Source organism: Canis aureus, chromosome 15 (assembly GCF_053574225.1).
Source record: "Canis aureus isolate CA01 chromosome 15, VMU_Caureus_v.1.0, whole genome shotgun sequence".
In the NCBI taxonomy this organism is placed as follows: Eukaryota; Metazoa; Chordata; class Mammalia; order Carnivora; family Canidae; genus Canis; species Canis aureus.
This window is the reverse complement of record NC_135625.1, coordinates 40,981,080-41,003,468: the sequence shown is the minus strand read 5'-3', so window position 1 is coordinate 41,003,468 and position 22,389 is coordinate 40,981,080. Positions and strand designations below refer to the sequence as shown.

General features: G+C 34.5%; 1 protein-coding gene across 7 annotated transcripts in view; it reads right to left on the bottom strand.

Annotated features, from left to right (window-relative positions):
• Positions 1-4,785: 4,785 nt before the first annotated feature.
• The window catches only part of ADAM2 (ADAM metallopeptidase domain 2), a 137,023-nt gene continuing 119,419 nt past the window's right edge, over positions 4,786-22,389 (bottom strand). For all 7 annotated transcript variants that reach the window (XM_077849258.1, XM_077849257.1, XM_077849260.1 and 4 more), the window contains 5 exons: positions 9,911-9,988; positions 9,559-9,694; positions 6,784-6,943; positions 5,525-5,586; positions 4,786-5,115 (listed from right to left, as the gene is read on the bottom strand). In XM_077849258.1, the coding sequence (XP_077705384.1) occupies positions 5,553-5,586; positions 6,784-6,943; positions 9,559-9,694; positions 9,911-9,988 (408 nt within the window). In that variant the 3' untranslated portion in view covers positions 4,786-5,115; positions 5,525-5,552. The remainder of the gene's footprint in view (positions 5,116-5,524; positions 5,587-6,783; positions 6,944-9,558; positions 9,695-9,910; positions 9,989-22,389) is intronic.

The window sequence follows — 22,389 nt, the reverse complement described above, 5'->3', positions numbered from 1 at the left end:
TAACTGCTAAGCCACCTGGGTTGCCCCTGAGTCTTCTTTATGGAAGAAACCTCAGAGGAAGTGACCTCACTATCCTCTGCTAAAGTGTCCTCTCTAACCCCAGTGCAAGTGGCCCTCCCACCTCCAGTGGCAGTGGCTTCTCTACTCATGTTCTTTCCAAGGTAGTTTTAGCCTTCCTACCTCCATTTAGGATATTAACTTTGAGGAAATTATCATGGCTTCCCCTGAGGCAGCTGCATGTAACAGTGTTAACTCTTCTCAGGACCCATCCCCGCCGCCTTCTTTGCTTCTAGACCTATAGCTAAACTCAGTCCCAGTAAATCCTTAAAGGTAAAGTACAAAATATGACCCACAAAGTGGTGGACTACACTCCAAAATAACTATTTGAGTTTTCTAATTTATACAGGAGGGAATCTGGGGAACCTGTGTGGAAGTGGATTAAGGATGTGGGTGGGATTATAGTGGAAAGAATAAAGATGGATCAGGAGAAATGTATTGGTAGGGTTTGCTTAGCAGAGATTTTGCATTTAATGTTGCAAAAACATGGCCCACTGTATAAGTTCAACCTCTGTTGGTTTAACATATATAGGGGAATCACAGGTGACATCATTGAGGACTTGAGAGATGTGGGGAGGTAATTTCTACCACATACTCATTCAACCCTTTTGGTTGGGCAAAAGATAGATGGATTTGGGGAAATAACCATGAATTTATAATAAGGCTTAACCAGATGGTGAATTCCATTGTATATGCTCTACCAGATAGTTTCACTGTTTGAACAGATCAACACATCCTTTGATCCCTGACATGTAGTGGTTAATCTGGCAAATGCTTTTGTTTCCATCCTTGCCCATAAAGTCCACTGGAAGGACTTTGCTTTCAGCTGGCAGAGCCAGGGAAACACCTTTACTGTCCTACTTCGTGGATCTATGAACTTTCCTGTCTTGTGTCATAATAAAGATCTTGATTGCTTTTCCCTTCCATAAGATATCACATATCACACTTGTCCATTACCTTGATGACATTATGTTGATTGGACCTAGTGAGCAAGAAATAGCAAATGTTCTAAGCTTAAAACACTGCTATCAAAGGGTGGGAAATAAATCTGACTAAAATTCTAAGATCTAAGATAGATCTAAGATCTCTATTTCTAGTAAAATTTCTAGGAGTCCAGTAGTATGAAGCATGTTAATATAAACCTTCTATGGTGAAGGGTAGATTGTTATAACTGGACCTTTCTACAACCAAGATAGAGGTGCAATGCCTAGTGGGTCTCTTTAGATTTTGGAGACAATATATTCCTAATCTGGGTGTTTTACTCCAATACATTTACCAAGTGACTTGTAAAGGTGCTAGTTTTTTGTGGGGCCCAAAAGAAGAAAAGGCTCTGCAACAGGTATAGGCTTCAATGGAAGCTGCTTTATCACTTGGGCTATATGATCCAGCATATCCAGGGATGCTTGAAGTGTCAGTGGCATATAGGGATGCTGTTTGGAGCCTTTCGTAGACCCCCCTAAGTGTATCACAGTGCATGCCTTTAGGATTTGGGGGGAAATCCCTGCCATAATCTACAGATAACTACTTTCATTTTCAGAAACAACTCTTGGCCTACTACTGGGTCTTTGTAGATACTGAATGCTTGACCATGGGCCACCAAGTTACCATACAACCTCAGCTGCCTATTGAGTGTTTTCTGACTCATCAAGCCATAAAATTAAGCATGCACAGCAGTGCACCATCATCAAATGGAAATGGTAAATATGTGATCAGGCACAACCAGCCCTGAAGGCAGAGGTAAGTTACATGAAGAAGTGGTCTAAATGCTCATGGTCCCCTCTCTTGCTACCCTGCCTTGTCTGTCCCAGCTTGCACTTATGGCCTTATAAGGATTTCCTTATCATCAATAAACAGAGGCAGAGAAGATATGGGCCTAGTTTACAGATAACTCTGCAGAGTATACAAGAACCAACAGAGAGTGAAGAGCTGCAGCACTATAGCCTTTCTCTTAGACATTGCTGAAGGATAATAGTAAAAGGAAATCCTCCCAAGAGGAAAGAACTTCAGGCACTGTACTTGGTTGTGAACTTTGCTTGGAAAGAGAAATAGCCAGACATGTAATTTATGTTGATTCATGGGCTGTAGCAAATGGTTTGGTTGAATGGTCAGGGGCTTTGAAGGAACAAGTGGGAAAATGGTGACAAATTTGGGGAAAGAATATGTGTATAGATCTCTCTGAATGGGCAAAAAATGTGAAGGTATTTGTGTCCCATGTGGTTGCTCACTAAAGGGAAACCTCACCAGAGGAATATTTTAATGATCAGTTGAAGAGGATGACTTATTTTGTGGATACTAGTCAGTCTATTTCTCTATCTGCTCTTACTCAAAGGGCTCATGAACAAAGTGGTCATGGTAGCAGAGATGGAGTTTATAATTTGGCTCAGCAACATGGACTTCTACTCAACAAATATACATGGTTACAGTCCATGCTAAATGCCTAATCTGGGGCAGCCTGGGTGACTCAGAGGTTTAGTCCTGCCTTTGGCCCAGGGCCTGATCCTAGAGACCTGGGATCAAGTCCCACGTCGGGCTCCCTGCATGGAGTCTGCTTCTCCCTCTGCCTGTGTCTCTGCCTCTCTCTCTCTCTCTCTCTTTCTCTCATGCATAAATAAATAAAATTTAAAATTAATTAATTAATTCATTCATTCATTAAAAAGAAAACATGCCTAATCTGTCAGCAGCATAGACCAATGCTGAGCCCCAGGTGTGGCACCATTTCCCAGGATGACCAGCTAGATACCTAGTTGCAGGTTGATTACACTGGACCACTTCCATCATGGAAGGGGAAATGTTTTTCCTTACTGAAATAAACACTTGCTCTGGATTTTTATCTGCCTTCCCTACATGCAATGGTTCTGCCAAAACTACCCTCTATGAACTTATAGCATCCCTTACCTACTATTATGTTATTCTACTCAGCATTTATTCTGGCCAAGGAACTAACTTCAGAGCAAGAGAGAAGTGTGGCAATGATCCCAGGCTCAGGGAATTCACTGGCTCTCCACTGTCATGAAGCTGTTGGCTTGATAGAATGGTGGAATGGCCTTTTGAACGTTCAATTACAGCATCAACAAGGTGGCAATATCTTTTGGGGCTGGGACAAAGTTCTCTAGAGGATAGTATATGCTCAGTGTTCAGTATATGGTGCTATTTCTAACATAACCAGGATTCATGGTTCCAGGAATTGAAGGGTGGAAATAGGAGTAGAGCCACTTGTTCTTACCCCAAGTGACCCACTGGCAAAATTTTTGCTTCTCATTTCCATGACTTTATGCTATGCTGACCTAGAGTCTTAGTTCAGAGGGAGGAATGCTTTCATTAGGAGACACAACAATGATTCTTGAGAAGGAAATTGGAAGATTTTTTAGGATGTGTCTTAGTGTTGCCATGCCCTGTGATAAAAGTCAATAGAGAACTACAATGACAGGACTACTAATAGTCCAGAAGTGAAGGTTTAGATCACCAAACCAGGCCAGGTGCTGGCTGAGGTCATAAGGAAAACTGAATGAGTAGTAGGAGAAGGTAGTTGTGAATACCAGCTATGACCACATGACCAGTTACAAAAATGAGGACTGAAATGTCATGAATATTTCCTCTTTATTTTGTTATAAATACACTTATGTGTATATATGCATATCTTGAGCTTTATTTTTTCCTCTCATTCTTTTATAGTAAGAGGTTTTGACTTTATATCAATGTTTTAATTATTGCTGATTTTATTTATATCATAGTATTTAAGCTAAAGGATATCAGAAGAGTAAATATTACTCAAGGACTTTATTTCCTTTTCTTAGAAGGGATTAGTGCCTTTTTGTTTGTACACAGGATATTTATATCACAAAAGACAGCAATGACATTTATTTGAAGAATACATATAGGAATGCAAGTTGAGCAGGGGTAGATTGTGATAGTTAATTGTAAATGTCAACTTATGAACCACCAGAAATCTGATAAATCATTATTTCTCTGAATGTGTCTCTAAAGAGATTAGTATTTTAATCAGAAGATTGAATGAAGATTACCCTCATCAATGAGAGTAGGCATTATTCAATCCGTTGAGGACTTAAGAGAAAAAAAAAGGTGGAGAAAAGGTGTATTTGCTCTCTGCTTGAACTAAGGCATCCTTCTCCTGCCCTTGGACATCCACTGGCACTCTTGGTTCTCATTTTGAACCCAGACCTAAACTTACACCATTGGCTTTCAAAGTCTCAGGACTTTAGATCCATACTGAGTTACACTACCAGCTTTCCTGGTTCTCCAGCATCCACATGACAGCTCATGAGACTTCTTGGCTCCTATAAACATGTGAACCAATTCCTATAAAAAATCTTCTCATTTACCTATCATCTATCATCTTTATCATCTAATTATCGATCATTGATATCCTATCAGTTCTGTTTCTCTAGACAATTTGACTAGTGCACTTGTATTGTTGTAATTTCCTTTTAAGAATAACCCTTTGCATTATGATTTTTTTTTTATCTCTATGAATGCTATCAGTGTTAAAGTCTATCAAGCTTTCTTTTGTATAAAGTTTTTGGATAAAGTTCCATGGCATATATCCTCCCATCCCTTACTTTGAACCTTTACATAACTGAGTTGTATCTTTTGTGAAGAGCATATAATTGAGATTTTTTTCCAAATCTTAGAATCATTGTTTTTTGATTGGTTACAGATCTGACTATAACATAACTACATAGCATTGCAATTTAAAATATAACAGTGAGCTTTAATCATGGTATTGGATTTATTATATTATAAAGTTTTTCTCATGCCTACTGATAATTTAGTGCATACTAACAATTAGTATGACATAACTTTAAAAATAAGAAATGTAATATAAATACTCATAAGCATGCATTTCTTACAAGTAATTCATCTGTGGCATTTTATATATAAGTATAGAGGTATATTTCTGTTATAGTAGAAATCTTCTATATATTCTTGTCATATCAGACCAATAAAATACAGGTTTTGAATCCTAGACAATCCAGCAATGCAAGTAGTTTTTTGTTTTTTCTTTTTTTCCATTTGTCCTGTCCATTGACGATAACTGCTCTGAAAGAATAAATAAAAGGGGAAAAGTTACTTGTTTGACCAATCAATTTAAAAGTGGTTAATTCAACAAATAGCATGAGGTTATCCTAATTATAAGAGTTCTATCATGCAATTTATTTGTGACCAACTTCTGAATGCACAAATACTAAAGGATTAAACATTATTAGAAAAAATTTAAAAGATCACACTGCAAAGAAGTTTTTAAACTGCAAAATGAGGTCATTTATACTTTATCGTGTCATGGTATAGTTTGCAACATTGAAAATATTCTGCAATTCAATTTTATTATATGTAGCTATATGACTATCATCATTAATATATGTTTATAGTATTTACATTTATTTAATATGTTAAATTTTTTTTCATTTCTCTGCCTCTACCTTTCACCTTTAAACTATTTTATACTCACTGTGATATGACGGATTCTGTTGTCCTGCCTACTCTTTAGGTTCGCTCTCACTTTCAAGTTGCCTGTATGTTTCAAAATAAATATAGTCACTTAAAATTATATTTTCTTTAAGATTGTTCTATAAAACTCTGTATACAATATCAATTTTGAAAAATGTTTGAATTCCTATTTAGGATCTGAGGGCAGCCACTACTTGAGAATATCTTACCATTGAGGACATTTCTCAACTAGTATCTCAAGATTAACTTGAGAAAAAACACAGTAATACAATTTTACCTAAAAATGAACTAATAATTTTTCATAGTCATAACATTAACTAAATAGCTTTAAGTTTTCTTGTGATTCATCTTCTTACATATTTATTCCTACACATTTTCATAGCTCTTTCCCCTAAAGATATTTGATATCAGTTTTTCCACAATAAAGTCCTCCAACATATGAATATTACTTTAATATTGAATTATGTTAACTACACACTGCATATTATTCAGTAATTTTACATAAACTTTTCAAAACATTTCTGTGAAATGTATTGTTCTCTTTTCATTGATATCTTATCAATTTTAAATATTTTAATAAAATTTACTTTATGTTAAATAAAATGAATAATACAGATATAAAAATTCAAAAGCAGAAACTATTTTATAGCAATTTCTCTGAAGAAAACTAAACAATTTTAATATTATTTTTATTTTTGAGGCATATCATCAGATGTTTCTAAGGTTTTTTTTAATGAAAAACCATTTGTCTTATTTTTTTTGAAGATTAGCTTTTACTATAATTCAGATTTTTTCATTCTAACTATTATTTATTGACTTTTAACTTTTTCTATCTCTGGTTGCCCTACTCTCAACTTATTTAACTGCCTAAAGGGCTAACTACTCTTTTAGATTTATCTGCTTTCTTTTAGTAAGATAATAAACACAAAATACTTTGAAATATATACTAAAAAATAATGTTCATATATATTTAATAATTAAGATCAAATAATAAAAGGAGGTAAATAATCATTAACTAGAAGTCATTTCCACTTAATTTTACCCCAGCAGAGTTCAAGTTGTTATAAGACTAAAACTGCTGACCTTTGAAAAAATTCTGTTAACCACTATACTAATTATCAACATATTAAGTATTTTGTTTTCATGTAGAGATAAAATCTAAATCTGAATTATTAGTTACATCATGATGATATTTATTAATGTTATATATATGCCTACAAATTATAAAAGTAATGAATCTTAAATATTAAATCAATATACTCATCACTTGTATACTCCTCAGTTCTCCATTTTTTCCTTTGGAAATAAACTTTTACCAGTATGATGATCAGTACAGAGAGAATAATGAGAAAAGGAATTAGTAAGAAAAATGGCCATTTTGTAGATTTGCCATGGTAAACATTCTCAATGTAGCGTCTTTCTGGGAGAGAAAACATCAGTGATTTAAAAGCAATTACCAGGAATATAATAAAGACATTTCTATATTTTAATATGACTATCAGCACAAAATTTTTAACTCTTGTATAATGTTATAATTAACATGTTTTTAAATGAAGTAGATAAGTTAACAGCATTTCAATGTGCTCCAGAATCTTTTTAATCCATAATAGTCCTATTATTTGCTTTATCATTAAGAACCTTTTATTTAATACTCTTTTCAGAATAGTTTAATAATTAATATAGATGAAAAAAAAGTGTGACCCCTGGAAAAAAAGAATTTTTCTCAATACCCTATTTTTAGTAAGAGATACTGCTGTGAATGTTATAAAATTTTCATGAGGTCCAAAGTACTTTTCTTTTATTGCATTGATATGTATCATCACATCGTATCTAATAAAATTTATTTTATGTTAAATAAAATGAGTAGTACAGATATAAAAATTGCTTATTCCAACATCGTGTGGGTATTTCTCTGCTTCTTTCAAGAAGATATATAGTTTTCATTTATGTTCAGATTTATGATTTATTTCATATAAATTGTTAAATGAGTTGAGATTTTAAGGGTCATTTGATCTTATGTGAATATTCAATTATTACAGAAGAATGTTTTGAACTAATTTTCCTTCTTCATGGAACTATCTGTATTTTTCTTGAAAAATTGATTAACCATATAACAATGGGTATATTTCTGCCTCCCTATTCCATTCCATTGATCTAACTGTATATCTATCATTTACCAATGCCACATTGTCTTCATTAGTGTAACTATATGCTAAATCTATAACATAGTATATTCAATATAAGGGCAATAGACTAAGGTGTCTTTCTTTGTTGTTCTTTTTCAGGAATTTTTTTGGCTATTCTGAGCACTTTGGCAAATACTGTAGAATCAAATTGTTTAAAAAGAAACTCTCATATGGTTTGCCTTCCTTTAATTTCCCCCCTCCCCCAATGTTCATCTGTTTTGTTTCTTCATTAGTTATTATTGTCTTCTCATGTTTTATCATAGATTACTTATAATCACCTACTGGAAATCTTTACAATCTACCTGGAAACCTTGCTGACCAGAACCAATGAATTTTATTTTCCACTTTACCACAGGCTGCAGTGATTTAAACTTTTACCACTTCATAATAAATGTCCTATTTCTCCAACTTCTAATAACATGTTTTTGAATTGTCTTTGGATTGCTCACCAACAGTATTCTCAAGACAATTTCAACACATAATAAATGTCTTCAACAGTTTCCTAGAGGTCTTTTTATGTTCTGTGCGCCATTCAGTTCCAAAGCTAATGCCACATGTCTTAGATTCTTTTTATATAAATACACCATCTGATTACCATATTGCTTTCTATATTATATATATAAATATATATTGTTTATGGATATGAGAGAGAGAGAGAGAGAAAGATGTGTAGGAAACTTCTCCCAAATGTAGTAATTTAAAACAACCATTTAATTTTGTTCATTTTGTGTGGCATGAATTTGAGGATTTTGCATTTTCATGTCTCAATGTAATCAAATTTCAAACAGGGAAGATGATTTTCAGCACAATGAGTGTTCTAATAATGAGAGTTCCAAGAATTAGTATTCTAAAAGACCCAGTCAGAATCTCACTTGTATACATGTTATTGATCAATTACATTGTAAGGTCAACCTGGAATGATATGTGTGTGCTCAAAATATGCTTTTTTTTAAAAGATTTTATTTATTTATTCATAGAGACGCAGAGAGAGAGAAAGGCAGAGACAGAAGCAGGCACCATGCAGAGAGCCTGACGTGAGACCCGATCCAGGGTCTCCAGGATCATGCCCTGGGCTGTAGGTGGTGCTAAACTGCTGCGTCACCAGGGCTGCCCCAAAATATGCTTTAATTATCTGTTAATTTAGGTTTTTATATAGAGTTTGGCCCTAAGCATCATTGGATATACTGCATTATTCTAAAACCCACCTCTCTTTGGAAAAAAAGAAATGTAGGAAACTACTTCAAACTTCTACTTATAATTGGCTAATAGGAATAACTGGCTAACATTTGCAGGGTCAGAATAGGTCAGAAATATTAAAGATATTTATTCCCCAAACTCTGCAGCATCTCCCATAGTGGCTGCACATGCTCTATAGCTCCAACTTCTGCTGGGCAGTACTCTCCCTGTGACTTAGATCCTGATATGTGGCCCTGACCATAGTTACATGTCATGAAGGTGCCTCGGATTCTGGTTCTAGTAATAGTGCCTCCTTTCATTGTCCTTTTAGCCCTAAGAAGTAGTAGTGGATCCCTCTGTTGCCTCAAGATTCTCTGATTGGCTTTCAACTCTGCCATTATGTGTTAGCCTTATATTGAATATCTTCTGTGTGAAGGACTATAATGATTTTTATTTCCCTGTCTGGGCCTTTACTGATATATCTTATTTATGATATATGTTATGTATGTTATATTATTCTCTATGGTAAAACATAAACTAGCTTTATATGTTTTACTATTTGATGTCCATCTAAATATAGATTGGTAGGCAAATAAATAAAATTTTATTTTATTAAATTTAATAAATTAAAATGTTGTTTTAATTATGTTTTCAATTTGTTATTAATACTTACCAGAACTGAGTTGGGCAAGTTGAGGTGGAAAATTGCCACTGTCAACACTCCCACCAATCCATGCATCATCAATATTTTGGCAATTAGGAGGCAAGTATGAAGGATTACAATGACAGTTCTTTTTATTATTGCATATCTGAAACCAGGAAAAATATCACCTTATGAGATAGGTAGCTATAATTATTTGTGTTCCAGTAGAATTTTAAAATAATACTTAGGTCAGATAAGGCCAATCTTTTTACATGGTTTATGAATATATAAATGTGCGTGTGTGTGTGTGTTTAGTTATATGTTTGCTTTCTAGGATTATTCTCAATGAGTTTTATTCTCCCATCATATTACTGGTACTTACACCCCGTTCATTGCATTTTCTTGGAGTACAATCATAATCCAAGTACCCAGCATCTACACATTCTTGGTTCTTGCAAACCTAAAAGGAAAATAAGCCAAAGTAAATTAACTGAAATAACGTTTGTATTTGACATTTTACTAAAAGAATTCTATATATTCTTATATAAGGATATTCATTTAGCTATAAGTGAAATATACTAAGTGATTAATTTATAGGGCTACTATGTTTCCAGCACTAGATGAGACTCTGATTATCTGATAGTAAAGAAAACAACAAAAGTATCTTCCCTTCTTATACCGGGTTAAAAAATACAGACATCAAATAAATAAAGTGGAGATAAATATGTCATAAATACTATAATGAAAAAATAGTCTTATGAAAGATTAAAGTACAGGCAATTTATCTGATATGTGAGAACTATTCTCATATCATATGTTCTCATATCATATATCACATATATCATAACTTTCTTATCAAACCTGGATGTTGAACAATACTTAGTCAAGAATAGAAATGAGAGGGGATCCCTGGGTTGCTCAGCGGTTTGGTGCCTGTCTTGGGCCCAGCGCGTGATCCTGGAGTCCCGGGATCGAATCCCACGTCGGGCTCCCGGTGCATGGAGCCTGCTTCTCCCTCCTCCTGTGTCTCTGCCTCTCTCTCTCTCTCTCTCTCTCTCTCTCTCTCTATCTATCTCTATCTCTATCTCTATCTATCTCTATCTATCTATCTCTCTCATGAATAAAAAAAAAAAAAGAATAGAAATGAAGAATGCCTGGGTGGCACAGTTGGTTAAGCTTCCGACTCTTGGTTTCAGTTCAGGCCTGATCTCAGGGTCCTGAGACAAGCCTGCATCAGGCTTCATGCTCAGTGTGGAGTCTGCTTGAGTTTTTCTCTCCCTCTACCTCTTCCCCCCTAAAATAAATAAATCTTTTTAAAAAAAAGAATAGAAATGAAACACAAAGTACTTATAGGAAAAGAAATATTTAAAATGACCCTACATTGAAAGATAGTATAGAAATTTGAGAAATATTAGCAGCAGTGTAGCTGTTACACAGAGAATAGCCATTCAATCATTAAATCACTATATATTTGAGTCCTACAATGTGCCTACCCTAACAACACACCAGTGAACAACAAAAAAATTCTCATATTGTTCATATGCAGTGAAAGATACAGAAATACAATACAAAATTTATTTGTAAAAGGGCAGGTATGATGTGATAGAAATTGTTATGGCAGGACTGTGTCGGTCCTGTGTCGGTCCGAAAGTAGGCCTATAACCTACAAGCAACTGATTATATTTAGAGATTTTATTGGAAGATGGAAAGCTAATAAAAATAGGTTTTTGAAAGAGGATGGAAAGGGCAAGAGAAAATGTAGGATACCATTACAGTAGTCCAAGAAAATGATAACTATAGAGTGAAACTGAGTGGCTGTGGTGTAGTGAAAATCTGTGGTTGTATTTGAGATATAACTTAGAAATTTAAATCATTTAAGTTTAATTATAATTATGAATTTTATATAGAGAATGAAAAGGGAGGCAGATCAATGACACTAAGTTTCCTGGCTTATCTAACACTTTGGTGGTGGTACAATCAATTGAGGTAGAGAAAGCTAAGCAGAAAACTCAAAAGTGCAGCAATTATGTTTTGAAATTTCTTTCAACTATGCTTCATATTTTAAAAAAAAATTTAAAATTTGCTGCCCTCATAGAAAGGTTCTGCATGATATGGTGAACATATAATTGGAAATAGTTTTTCTAAAAATGTTTTCTAAATAATATTGTCAATATTTCTTTGGAATTCTTTCCTCTTGAAAACATATGATCAAAATATACTATTTATAAAGATTTGATCTATTTGTTTATTTTAGAGAGAGAATGGGTGGGGGAGGGGGTAGGACAAGAAAGAAAACTCCACTCTCAATGGGGAGTCCAACATCAGGCCATGAGATCATGATCTGAGCTGAAACCAAGGGTCAGATGCTTAACTGACTAAGCCATCCAGGTACTCCCATAATATGTGAATTTTTAAACCCAGAGAATGAATCTGCTCAAATAGGTTTTGCAAAAATTACTGAATGTGGAAAAATATATCATTAAAGGTGTTTGATAATTGTAGCAACTCATATCTCTGTTTAAGACTTAGAAGGATATATACTGATGTTAAATGGATGGCCAGGTTATTCTGAGGGGTTATGGTAAGAGTATAAAACTTCTAGCTCTGGTTACAGACTAGTGTTGCTATAGTTAGAGATATATGTGTTCTGTATAAATGACACATTAACATCTAATTAGCACTTGTGCAGAGAAGTTAAGTATGTAATTTGCAGAGCTGTTGTCTAGAAGAAGATAAACTTAACTCTCAGAACCATGAAATAAATTCTTTGAACCAGAGAAGAAAAAAGTTGAAAAGATATTGTTGATATTATGGGTATCTATTACTGCAATGATTTTATTTTATTTTATTTTATTATTTTATTTTATTTTATTTTATTTTGCTTAAACATGCTTACTTCAGTAGTGCCATGCAGAAAGGCTAGAAAAATATTATCTGAAGTGATGAGCTAGCTACAAAACCACAGAAGTTCTTTATCACCATATAATAATAACACAAAGAAAACAATGTTTTTTCACTAAAGTCTTTGAAATAGATTTTCAGAAATGTGGCTGTAGATAAGAAAATGATGCAGTTTCCTATTTCTCTTACTATGATAGAATAAGATTCTGTTGAAATCTTCTTGTACAGAGAACTTAAAATGGAGGATAAAATAAATTATGTACACCTATTCTTTAAAAAGAACACATGCCTATACCAGAGATAAAATAAACATTATTTTTATGTTCTCAAAATATAAGACATTGTGATTCCACAAAACTAACCAGAAACTGAAGCCAATATTCCTCCACAGGTCATCAGTGACCAAGCACATAGGCTTTAAATAATCATATTTACCCTGCACCAGTGACAGAATAACAAGCAGACTTTACCAAATACTGAAAAAATAATCTGGAGAATTGCTCAATATAATGGTGCACTAAGAAGTCTCAAGTTCTTGTTCTCCCTTGGAGATATTTTTTTAAAAGAAGAAGAAAAGCTGGCTAAAATAACCAATAGGAACTCTAGAAACAGTCAATGGTCTACGGCAACCAAGAAAATGCCCAATCAAGAAATAGCCACATTCAAAATGGTGGAAAAATGAGTGGGATGTTTGATCAAATTTTCCCCACTCCTTCCCCAACATGGCACAGTCTTGGTCTGGAGGAGGAAACTGCTGAGGTCACAATTATTTCCTTTGAACTGAAGGGAGCAGTGGAAACCTAGTTTTCAATATTAAAATATTTCTAGGAGCTTCCTGAAGGACTGGTCTCTGCTTCACCTAACTTAAATCTCAAATAGAGAGAAGCAATGAACGCTGCTCAGGAAAGCTGCAAGGAGACTAAGATTCTCAGACAGACACCTGGGGCAAAAGATTATGCATAAAACACACAATAGACTATTTAAGCCCCAAGGAGAGGCTGGTATGAGACTGTTTGGAAAAATAGTACATTTGAAAGCATTCGTGTATGTGAGAAAAGGAAAAAGCCAAAAGGAAGACCAGAAAGAATGCATAATCACAAAAGTTCTGAAAAAACCACAAGCACTCTCTCTTCTCAGGCTGATTGCAAGGCCCAGAGCATCCCCAACTGCCCTAACACAGAGCCAGTCTACAGACAGTAGAAGTGTCTCTTTTTACAAAAGTCCAATGTAAAAAAAAAAAAATTAAAATGCAGAAAAAGAAACAGGAAAACATGTCCCACTCAAAGAAAAAAAAACAAAGTGATATAATGGTATTTTAATAACCATACTAAAAGGGTGCTTGGGTGGCTCAGTTGGTTAAGCATCTGACTCTTGATTTAGGCTCAGGTCGTAATCTCATGGTCATGAGATCAAGCCCTGCCCTGGGCTCCATACTGTATTGAGCTTGCTTAAATTTCTCTCTCTCCCTCTCCCTTTGGCCCTCCCACCACTTGCAGTCTCTCCTCTAAAATAGTTAAAATAAAAATGCGAAAAGCTAAATAAAAACATGGATTGAAAATGACCAAAAATCAGAAAAATTCCATATGAATTAAATAAAAATATCAACAGAGAGCAAATATAAATAGCAATCCAAAAAATACGATACTGAAACATACAACAGCTAAATTTAAAAGTTCAATATATGAGTTCAACAACAAATTTTGGTTGGCAGAAGAAAGAATCAGTGATTTAATGATAGGGTATTTTACATTTTGAAGTATTAGAAAGAAAAAAAGAACAAAGAAAAATGAACAAAACCAATGGGACTTATGAAATACCATTAGGCAAATCAAATACATATTATGGGAGTTTCTGAAGTAGATGAGAAAAAAAGGGAGAAGGAGATTACTTGAAGAAATGATGGCTGAAAACCAAAAATGATGGCCCCATGTTTGAAGAATAACATAGATCTAAAAATTCTAGGAGTCCAGTGAACTCCAGTAAGACAAATGCAAACAGACTCATACCAAAGCACATTACAATCAAATTCAAATGACAAAGAAAAAAAGAGAATCTTAAAAACTGCAAGTGAAAAAGTAATCACCATGTACAAGGGATCCTAAACAAGATTACAATAGGTTATTCAGAAAAACTTTGAGGCCAGAAGGCAGTGGACTGATATATTGGAAGTACTAAACGGAGAAAAAAAAGCTCTGACAACTGAGAATTCTATATCCAACAAAACTTTCCTGAATTTAATGGGGGAAATTAATACTTTCTCAAATTAAAAAGAAACAAACTTTAAAAAGTTGAGGGTACTTAATATCATAAAATTTAGCCTACAAAAAATACTAAAGGGAGTCCTACAGGAGGAATAAAAGGTTGCTAGTCTGTAACTAGATTTTAGAGAAATAAAGGTCTGTGGTAAAGTTAAATAAATGGTGAAAGTATAAAAAACAGTGGGACTCACACCAGGATCTCCAGGATCACGCCCTGGGCTGAAGGTAGGCACTAAACTGCTGAGCCACCCAGGCTGCCTCAGACAACATAGATCTTAAATCAACCATTACAATAAAAAAAGTTCTAGATTAATGTTCTAGATTAATAAGTGATCAAATTAATCAGAAAACATACAAATTATAGACATGTATATACCAAACATCAGAGCTCCAAAATATATGGCACAGAGAGAACTGCTGGGGAAATAGACAGCTCTACAATAATAATGGCCTTTAATATCCCACCTTTGAAAAGAAGATCAATAAGAAAACAGAGGATTTGAACAACACTATCTACCAATTGGATCTAAAAGGCATATATAGAACATTGCCTGACAACAGCAGATACACATTTGTCTCAGCTGCACATGAACATTGCTTAAATTAGGCCATATGTTAATTACAAAATGAGTCAATAAATTTAGACTAAAATCATACAAAGTACCTTTTCTGGTTAGAGTAAAGTAAAACTACAAATTAAAAGCAGAAGGAACACTGGAAAATTTAAAAATATATGGAAATTCTTACATTTTAATAAAAAATTGGTCAACAAAGGACACAAGGGAAATTATAAATTATTCTCAAACAAATTAAAAATGCAATACACCAAATCTGTGAGATGCAGAAAAACGCTGTTGACAGTCATTTTTAACTATAAATCATCATGTTAAAAATTAAAAAGTACTTTAAATCAACAACTTGAACTTGCACTATCAATAAATAAATGAATGAATAAACAAACCTAAAGATAACAGAAGGAAGAAAATAATAAAGAATAGAACAGAAACAAAAGAAAATTTAGAGAAAAAAAAAGACCAATAAAATTGAAAAAAACTTTTACCTAGGAAGACTAAAATAAATAATTTTCAAATAATTAAATTACAAATGAAGATGGAACATTGCTATCAATTTTACAGAAATAACAAGGTTTATACGATCAAAAACTGAAAGTCAACATTTGAATAAGATAACAAAATTGGGGATCCCTGGATGGCTCAGCGGTTTAGCGCCACCTTCGGCCCAGATCTTGATCCTGGAGTCCCAGGATTGAGTCCCACATCAGGCTCCCTGTGTGAACCCTGCTTCTCTCTCTGTGTTTCTGCCTCTCTCTCTCTCTCTCTCTCTGTGTGTGTGTGTGTGTCTCATGAATAAATAAATAAAATCTGTTAAAACAAAGATAATAAAATGAACACATTTTTAGGAACACCCCATCTACCAACACTGAATCACAAAGACATAGAAAGTCTGACTAGACCTATAACTCATAAATAGATTAAATCAGTAATCAAAATCCTTGAAACAAAGAAAATTCCTGGACCAGATAGCTTCACTGGTGAATTTTACCAAATATTTACAGAAGAGTTAGATCTATTTTTGTCAAACTCTTCCAACAAATACAAGAGGACATACACCCAGATGCATTCTATGAGGCCAGAATTACCCTAATATAAGAGCCAAGGACACAATAATAATGGAGAATTACAACCAAATATTATGAATATTAATGCAATGTCCACAACAAAACACAAGTAAACAGAATTCAACAGAATGTTAAAAAAAATTCTGTATTATGACCAAGTGGGAATAATTCATGTAATGTGAGAATGACTCAACATACAAAAATTAATGTAATATACCACATTAAAGGACTAAAAGGGAAAAAATCACACAACCATCTCCATTGAAGCAGAAAAATTGACAAAATTTAACATTTTTTAAAATTATAAAAAAAAATCTAACAAATTAGGACTAGAAGAAAACTCCCTCAATATAGTAAGGACTATCTATAAAGAACATACAGCTATACTTCCAGGGAAGATGACAGAGTTGGAGAATCCTAAGTGCACCGCATCCCATGGATACAACTAAATAACTCAGTATAAATAATCCAGAAAATGATCCAAAGACCAGCAGAACAAACTTTCCACATTCGAAATGTAGAGAAGAGACCATCTCAGAGAAGGTATGAAGGACAGAGATATGGACCAGAGCTAAACAGCCCTGTGAGACTGACCACAGGAAGGACAGACATCTCAGGTGTGGAGAGAAGAAACAGACCCTCACACCAGAAAGCTCAGGCATGGGAGATTCATTTGAGAAAGACAAATCCCTATAATATTTGGCTTTAAAAACCAGAGAGCATAACTTCATAAGAGTTTACAATCAGTGGGGCCTAATACTTGGAACTTTAAAAATCACTGGGCTTGGCTCTGGGAGAGCCTTTGAAAGGTGAGAGGAATTTGAGTCCCAGCCCTTAAGGAGAAGGCACAACAAACAGTGTAGAAGGAGATGGAGCATAGAAAGCAGTTTTAAAAACACCTGGGTTATACAAGGGGGATATTTATTTACTAATCTCAGAGCCTGTGCTGGAGTGGAGGGATCTTTGAGATACTTCTCCAGGAACAACAGAGCTGGCAGACACCATTTCCCTCCTTTGCCCCACACCCTAGATATACAGACACCTGTGGGAAACAATGTAGCAAAACACTAGTTTGCTAAAAGGCCACTCTGCCCCAGTATTCTACTGCAAACATGCCCTTTCCAGCCAGATCTTATGCCAGGTTTCTTCCCATAGTTCCTGACACTGCACACCTTGCTCCTGAGTTACCCTGCAAACTTGTCCCCTCAATATTCCCTTGACCAGAGCCCATCCAAAGTGGTACCACAAGCCTGGCAGTGTGCAAGCTGTCCCAACAGGGGCCAGTGCCACTCCAAAGTGAGTCCAGCTCTGGGGAGAGAAGAAGGCATCTGGTCTGACTGCAGGCCCTGCCCACCAAGCTTCTCAGGGGACAACACAGGGAAAGTGTCCTGCAATTTGATGCTAACATATCTCTGGGAAACTCCTGGTATGACCCAACTCAAGCCCAAGATAGCCCCAGATTTGCCTCCTGACAGCACAGGGACCAAATCCTGTCCATACAGGCAAAGAGAAATAAGGCAGGTGACTGAACTGAAGGCAAAACCAGCTTAACCATAATAGTAGGTGCATACAACAAACAAAGGAGATACCCTTGATGCACTAGGTTCTGGTAAACAGGGGACATTGCACTGCAGGGCACTTTGTAAAGCCACTACTTTCTAGAGAAGGACACCTAGCTTCCTTTCCTAACACATAGAAACAGAGAGGTAGACAAATATGAAAAGACAGAGGAATATTTCCCAAATGAAAGAATGGGACAAAAATCACAGCAAGACACCTAGATGAAATGGAGAGAAGTAATATGTCTGAAAGAGAATTTAAATTAATAATCATAAAGATACTTACTGGACTTGAAAAAAAGAGTGGAGGACATCAGTTAGACCCTTAACAAAGAGTTAGAAAACAAAAAATAAATCAGAGATGAAGAATTCAATAACTGAAATTAAAAATGCACTAGACAGAATAGTAGACTATAGGAAGGAGAAGAATGGGTCTGCAACCTGGAGAAAAGAGTAATGTAAAGCGATCAAGTGAATAAGAGAGAAAAAAAATAATAACAAATGAAAATAGGGAACTGGGCAACATCTAAAAGTATAATTACATTTGCATTATGGGATCTTAGAGGAGAGACAAAGGCAGTAGAAAATTTATTTGAAGAATAATAATAATAATGGTAGACAACTTCCAGAATCTAGGAAAGGGAACAAAACTCCAGACCCAGTAGGTATAAGTGGTCTCCACCAAATCATTCTGAGAAGGTCCACACCAAAAGACATGGTAATTAAAATGGCAAAAAGGAGTGATAAAGATAATTTTAAAAGGAGCAAGAGAAAAGAAAATGGTTATGTATAAAAGAAATCCCATAAGACTATCAGTTGATTATTCAGCAGAAACTTTGCAGGCCAGAGAAGAGTGGCATGATATATTCAAAACTGAAAAAAAAAAAAAAAAAAGGCTGTGACCACAAACATTCAATCCAGCAGACCTATCATTCAGAATAGAAGGAGAGATAAAGAGTTTCCCAGATAAACAAAAATTAAAGGAATTAATGGACACTAAACTAATCCTATGAGAAGTGTTAAAGGGGATTCTTTGAGTGGAAAGGGAAAATCATAAGTAGGAGAAAAAAATAGGAAGCACAAAAGCAATAAAAATAAGTATATCTATAAAAATGAGTCAAGGGATTCACAAAATAAAAGGATGTAAAGGATACTATATGTATAAAGTTTAGAGATATTAAATAATGGGTTCAAACTTAAGCAACCATCAACTTAATATAGACTGTTATATGCAGAAGATGCTATATACAAATGTAATGGTTACCACCAATCAAAAAACAGTAACAGAGCTGCAAAAAATAAAAAGGAATCCAAATATATCACAAAAGAAGAAAGCAAGAGAGAGAACAGTGAAGAAATACAAAAACGGCCATTATACAAGTAACAAAATGGTAATAAGTACATACCTATCAATTATTTTGAGTGTAAATGGACTAAATGTTTAATCAAAAGATGCGGGGGGCATCTTGGTGGCTCTTGGTTGAACATCACACTCAATTTCAGCTCAGGTCATGCATGGTCTTGGGGTCAGGATGGGGCCCCATGCCAGGTTCCTTGCTCAGTAAGGAGTATGCTTCAGGATTCTTCCCCTCTGTTCCTTCCCACCCCCTCCACTCACTCTCTCTCCCTTTATTTTCTCTCTTTCTCTAAAATAAATTTTTTTAAAAAGATATAAAGTGACAGAATGGATAAAAAAGCACAACTCTTCTATATGCTGCCTACAAGAGACTCATTTCAGACCTAAAGACCAATGCAGATTGAAAGTGAAAAAATGGAAAATCAGTTATTATAAAAATGGAAGTGAAAAGAAAGCCACAGTAACAATACTTATATTAGACAAAATAAAATTTTAAAACAAGATACAAAGAAGAACACTATATAATCATAAAGGGAACAATCCAACAAGAAGAGAAAGTAATTATAAATATTTATGCAACTATCATGGGAGAATTCAAATATGTAAATCAGTTAATAACAAACATAAAGTAATCAATAGTAATACAACAATAGTAGGAGACAGTAACATTTCACTTACATCAATGGATAGATCATCCAAACAGAAAATCAACAAGGAAACAATGGCTTTGAGTGGCACATTGGATCAGAGGGATCTAACAGATATATTCAGAACATTCCATCTTAAAACAGCAGAATACACATCTTTTTCAAGACAATTAAAACATTGTCCAGAATATATTATATATAGGAACAAAACAAATATCAACAAATTCCAAAAGATCAAAGTCATACTACTTATCTTTCATCTTTTCTGACTACAATGCTATGAAACCAGGAATTAACCACAAGAAAAATCTGGACAGAACACAAATACATGGAGGTTAAATAACATGCAACTTAACAATGAATGGGTCTACTAAGAAATCAAAGAGTAAATTTAAAAATACATAGATATATACAAATGAAAACACATGGTCCAAAATCTTTGGGATGTAGCATAAGCTATTCTAAGAAGAAAGTTTGTAGCAATATAAGCCTACCTTAAGAAGCAAGAAAAATAAAAAAATAAACAATCGAATCTTACACCTAAACAAGCCAAAGAAAACAAACAAAACTCCAAACCAGGAGAAGAAAAAAAAATACAATAAAAATTAGAGCTGAAAAAATGAAATAGTAACTAAAAAAGTGAAACAGATCAGTGAAACCAGAAGCTGATTCTTTGAAAATACCAATAAAATTGATAAAACTTTATCCAGACTCATTATTACTCATCAGTAATAATAAAATAATAATAATAATTAATAATAATAATAATAATAATAATAATAATAATAATACAAAAGCTCAGGACCAGGGGCACCTGGGTGGTACAGTCGGTCAAGCACCTGCCTTCAGTTCAGATCATGATCTTGGGATCTCAAGATTAAGCCCTGTGTCAGGCTCTCTGCTCAGTGGGAAGTCTGCTTCTCCCTCTCCTTCTGCTCCTCCTCTGCTCATGCTTGTGCTCTCTCTCTCAAATAAATACTTTTTAAAAAAATTTCAGGACCTCACAGAGGAATTCTACCAAACATTTAAAGATGGGTTAATACTTATTCTTCTCAAACTATTCTAAAAAAGGGGGGGGGGGAGGAAAATTTTCAAATCCGTTCTATGAGGTCAGCATTACCCTGATAACCAAACCAGATAAAGACACTCCAAAAAGAGAGATAGATAGAGAAAACTACAAGTCAATGTCTCTGATGAACATAGCTGCAAAAATCCTCAACAAAATGTTAACAAACTGAATCTAACTCTATATTTTAAAAAATCATTCCCCACAATAAAGTGGGATTTATTCCCAGAATGCAAGAGTGGCTCAATATTCACAACTCAGTCAACGTGATATATCACATCAGTAAAAGAAAACATAGAAACCATATGATCATTTCAATTGATGTAAAAAAAGCACGTGGAAAAGTACAGCATATATTAATAATAAAAACCCTCAAAGAGAAGGTTTAGAGGAAACATACCTCAAGATAACAAAGGCTGTATATGAAAAACCCACAGCTAATACCATCCTCAACAGATAAAAGGTGACAGCTTTTCTATGATTTAAGCAATACAAAAATATCCACTCTCCCTACTTTTATTCAATGTAGTACTAGAAGTCCTAGCCACAGCAATCAGACAACAAAAATAAATAAAATTAGTAAGGAAGAAGTAAAACTTTTACTATCTGCAGATAACATAATACTATATACAGAAAGCTATAAATAATCCATCAAAAACCTACAAAACTGATAAATGAATTCAGTAAAGTCACAGGATAAAAAGTTAATATATAGAAATCCATTGCATTTTATACACTGATAATGAAGTAACAAAAAAAGAAATTAAGAAAAAAACACCTTTACATTATATCAAAAATAATACCTTGTAATAAACCTGAAGGAGGTGAAAGAATTATATTCTGAAAACTATAAAACAATGATGAAAGGAATTGAAGTTGAAACAAATAGAAAGATATTCTGTGCTCATGGGTTGGGAGAACAAATATAGTTAAAATGTCATTACAATCTAAAGCAATCTACAGATTTAATGCAATCCCTATCAAAATATCAACAGCATTGGGCTACTTGGATGGCCCAGCTGGCTAAGTGACTGACTCTTGATTTGGGCTCAGGTCATGCTCTCAGGATCATGAAATTGAGCCCTAGGTCAGGCTCTCTGCTTAGAGTGGAGTTGGCTTAGGATTCTCTCTCCTTCTTCCTTTATCCCTTCCCACTTACAATCTCTCTCTCTAAAAACAAAAAATAAAAAATAAAAGACCAACAGGATTTTTCACAGAACTAAAACAATGCTAAATTTGTATGGAGCCACATAAGACTCCAAAAAGCCAAAGCAATCTTTTTTTTTTTTTTTAAGATTTTATTTATTTATTCATGAGAGACACGGAGAGAAGCAGAGATATACGCAGAGGGAGGAGAAGCAGGCTCCATGCAGGAGCCTGATATGGGACCTGATCCTAGAACTCCAGGATCATGCCCTGAGCCAAAGGCAGATG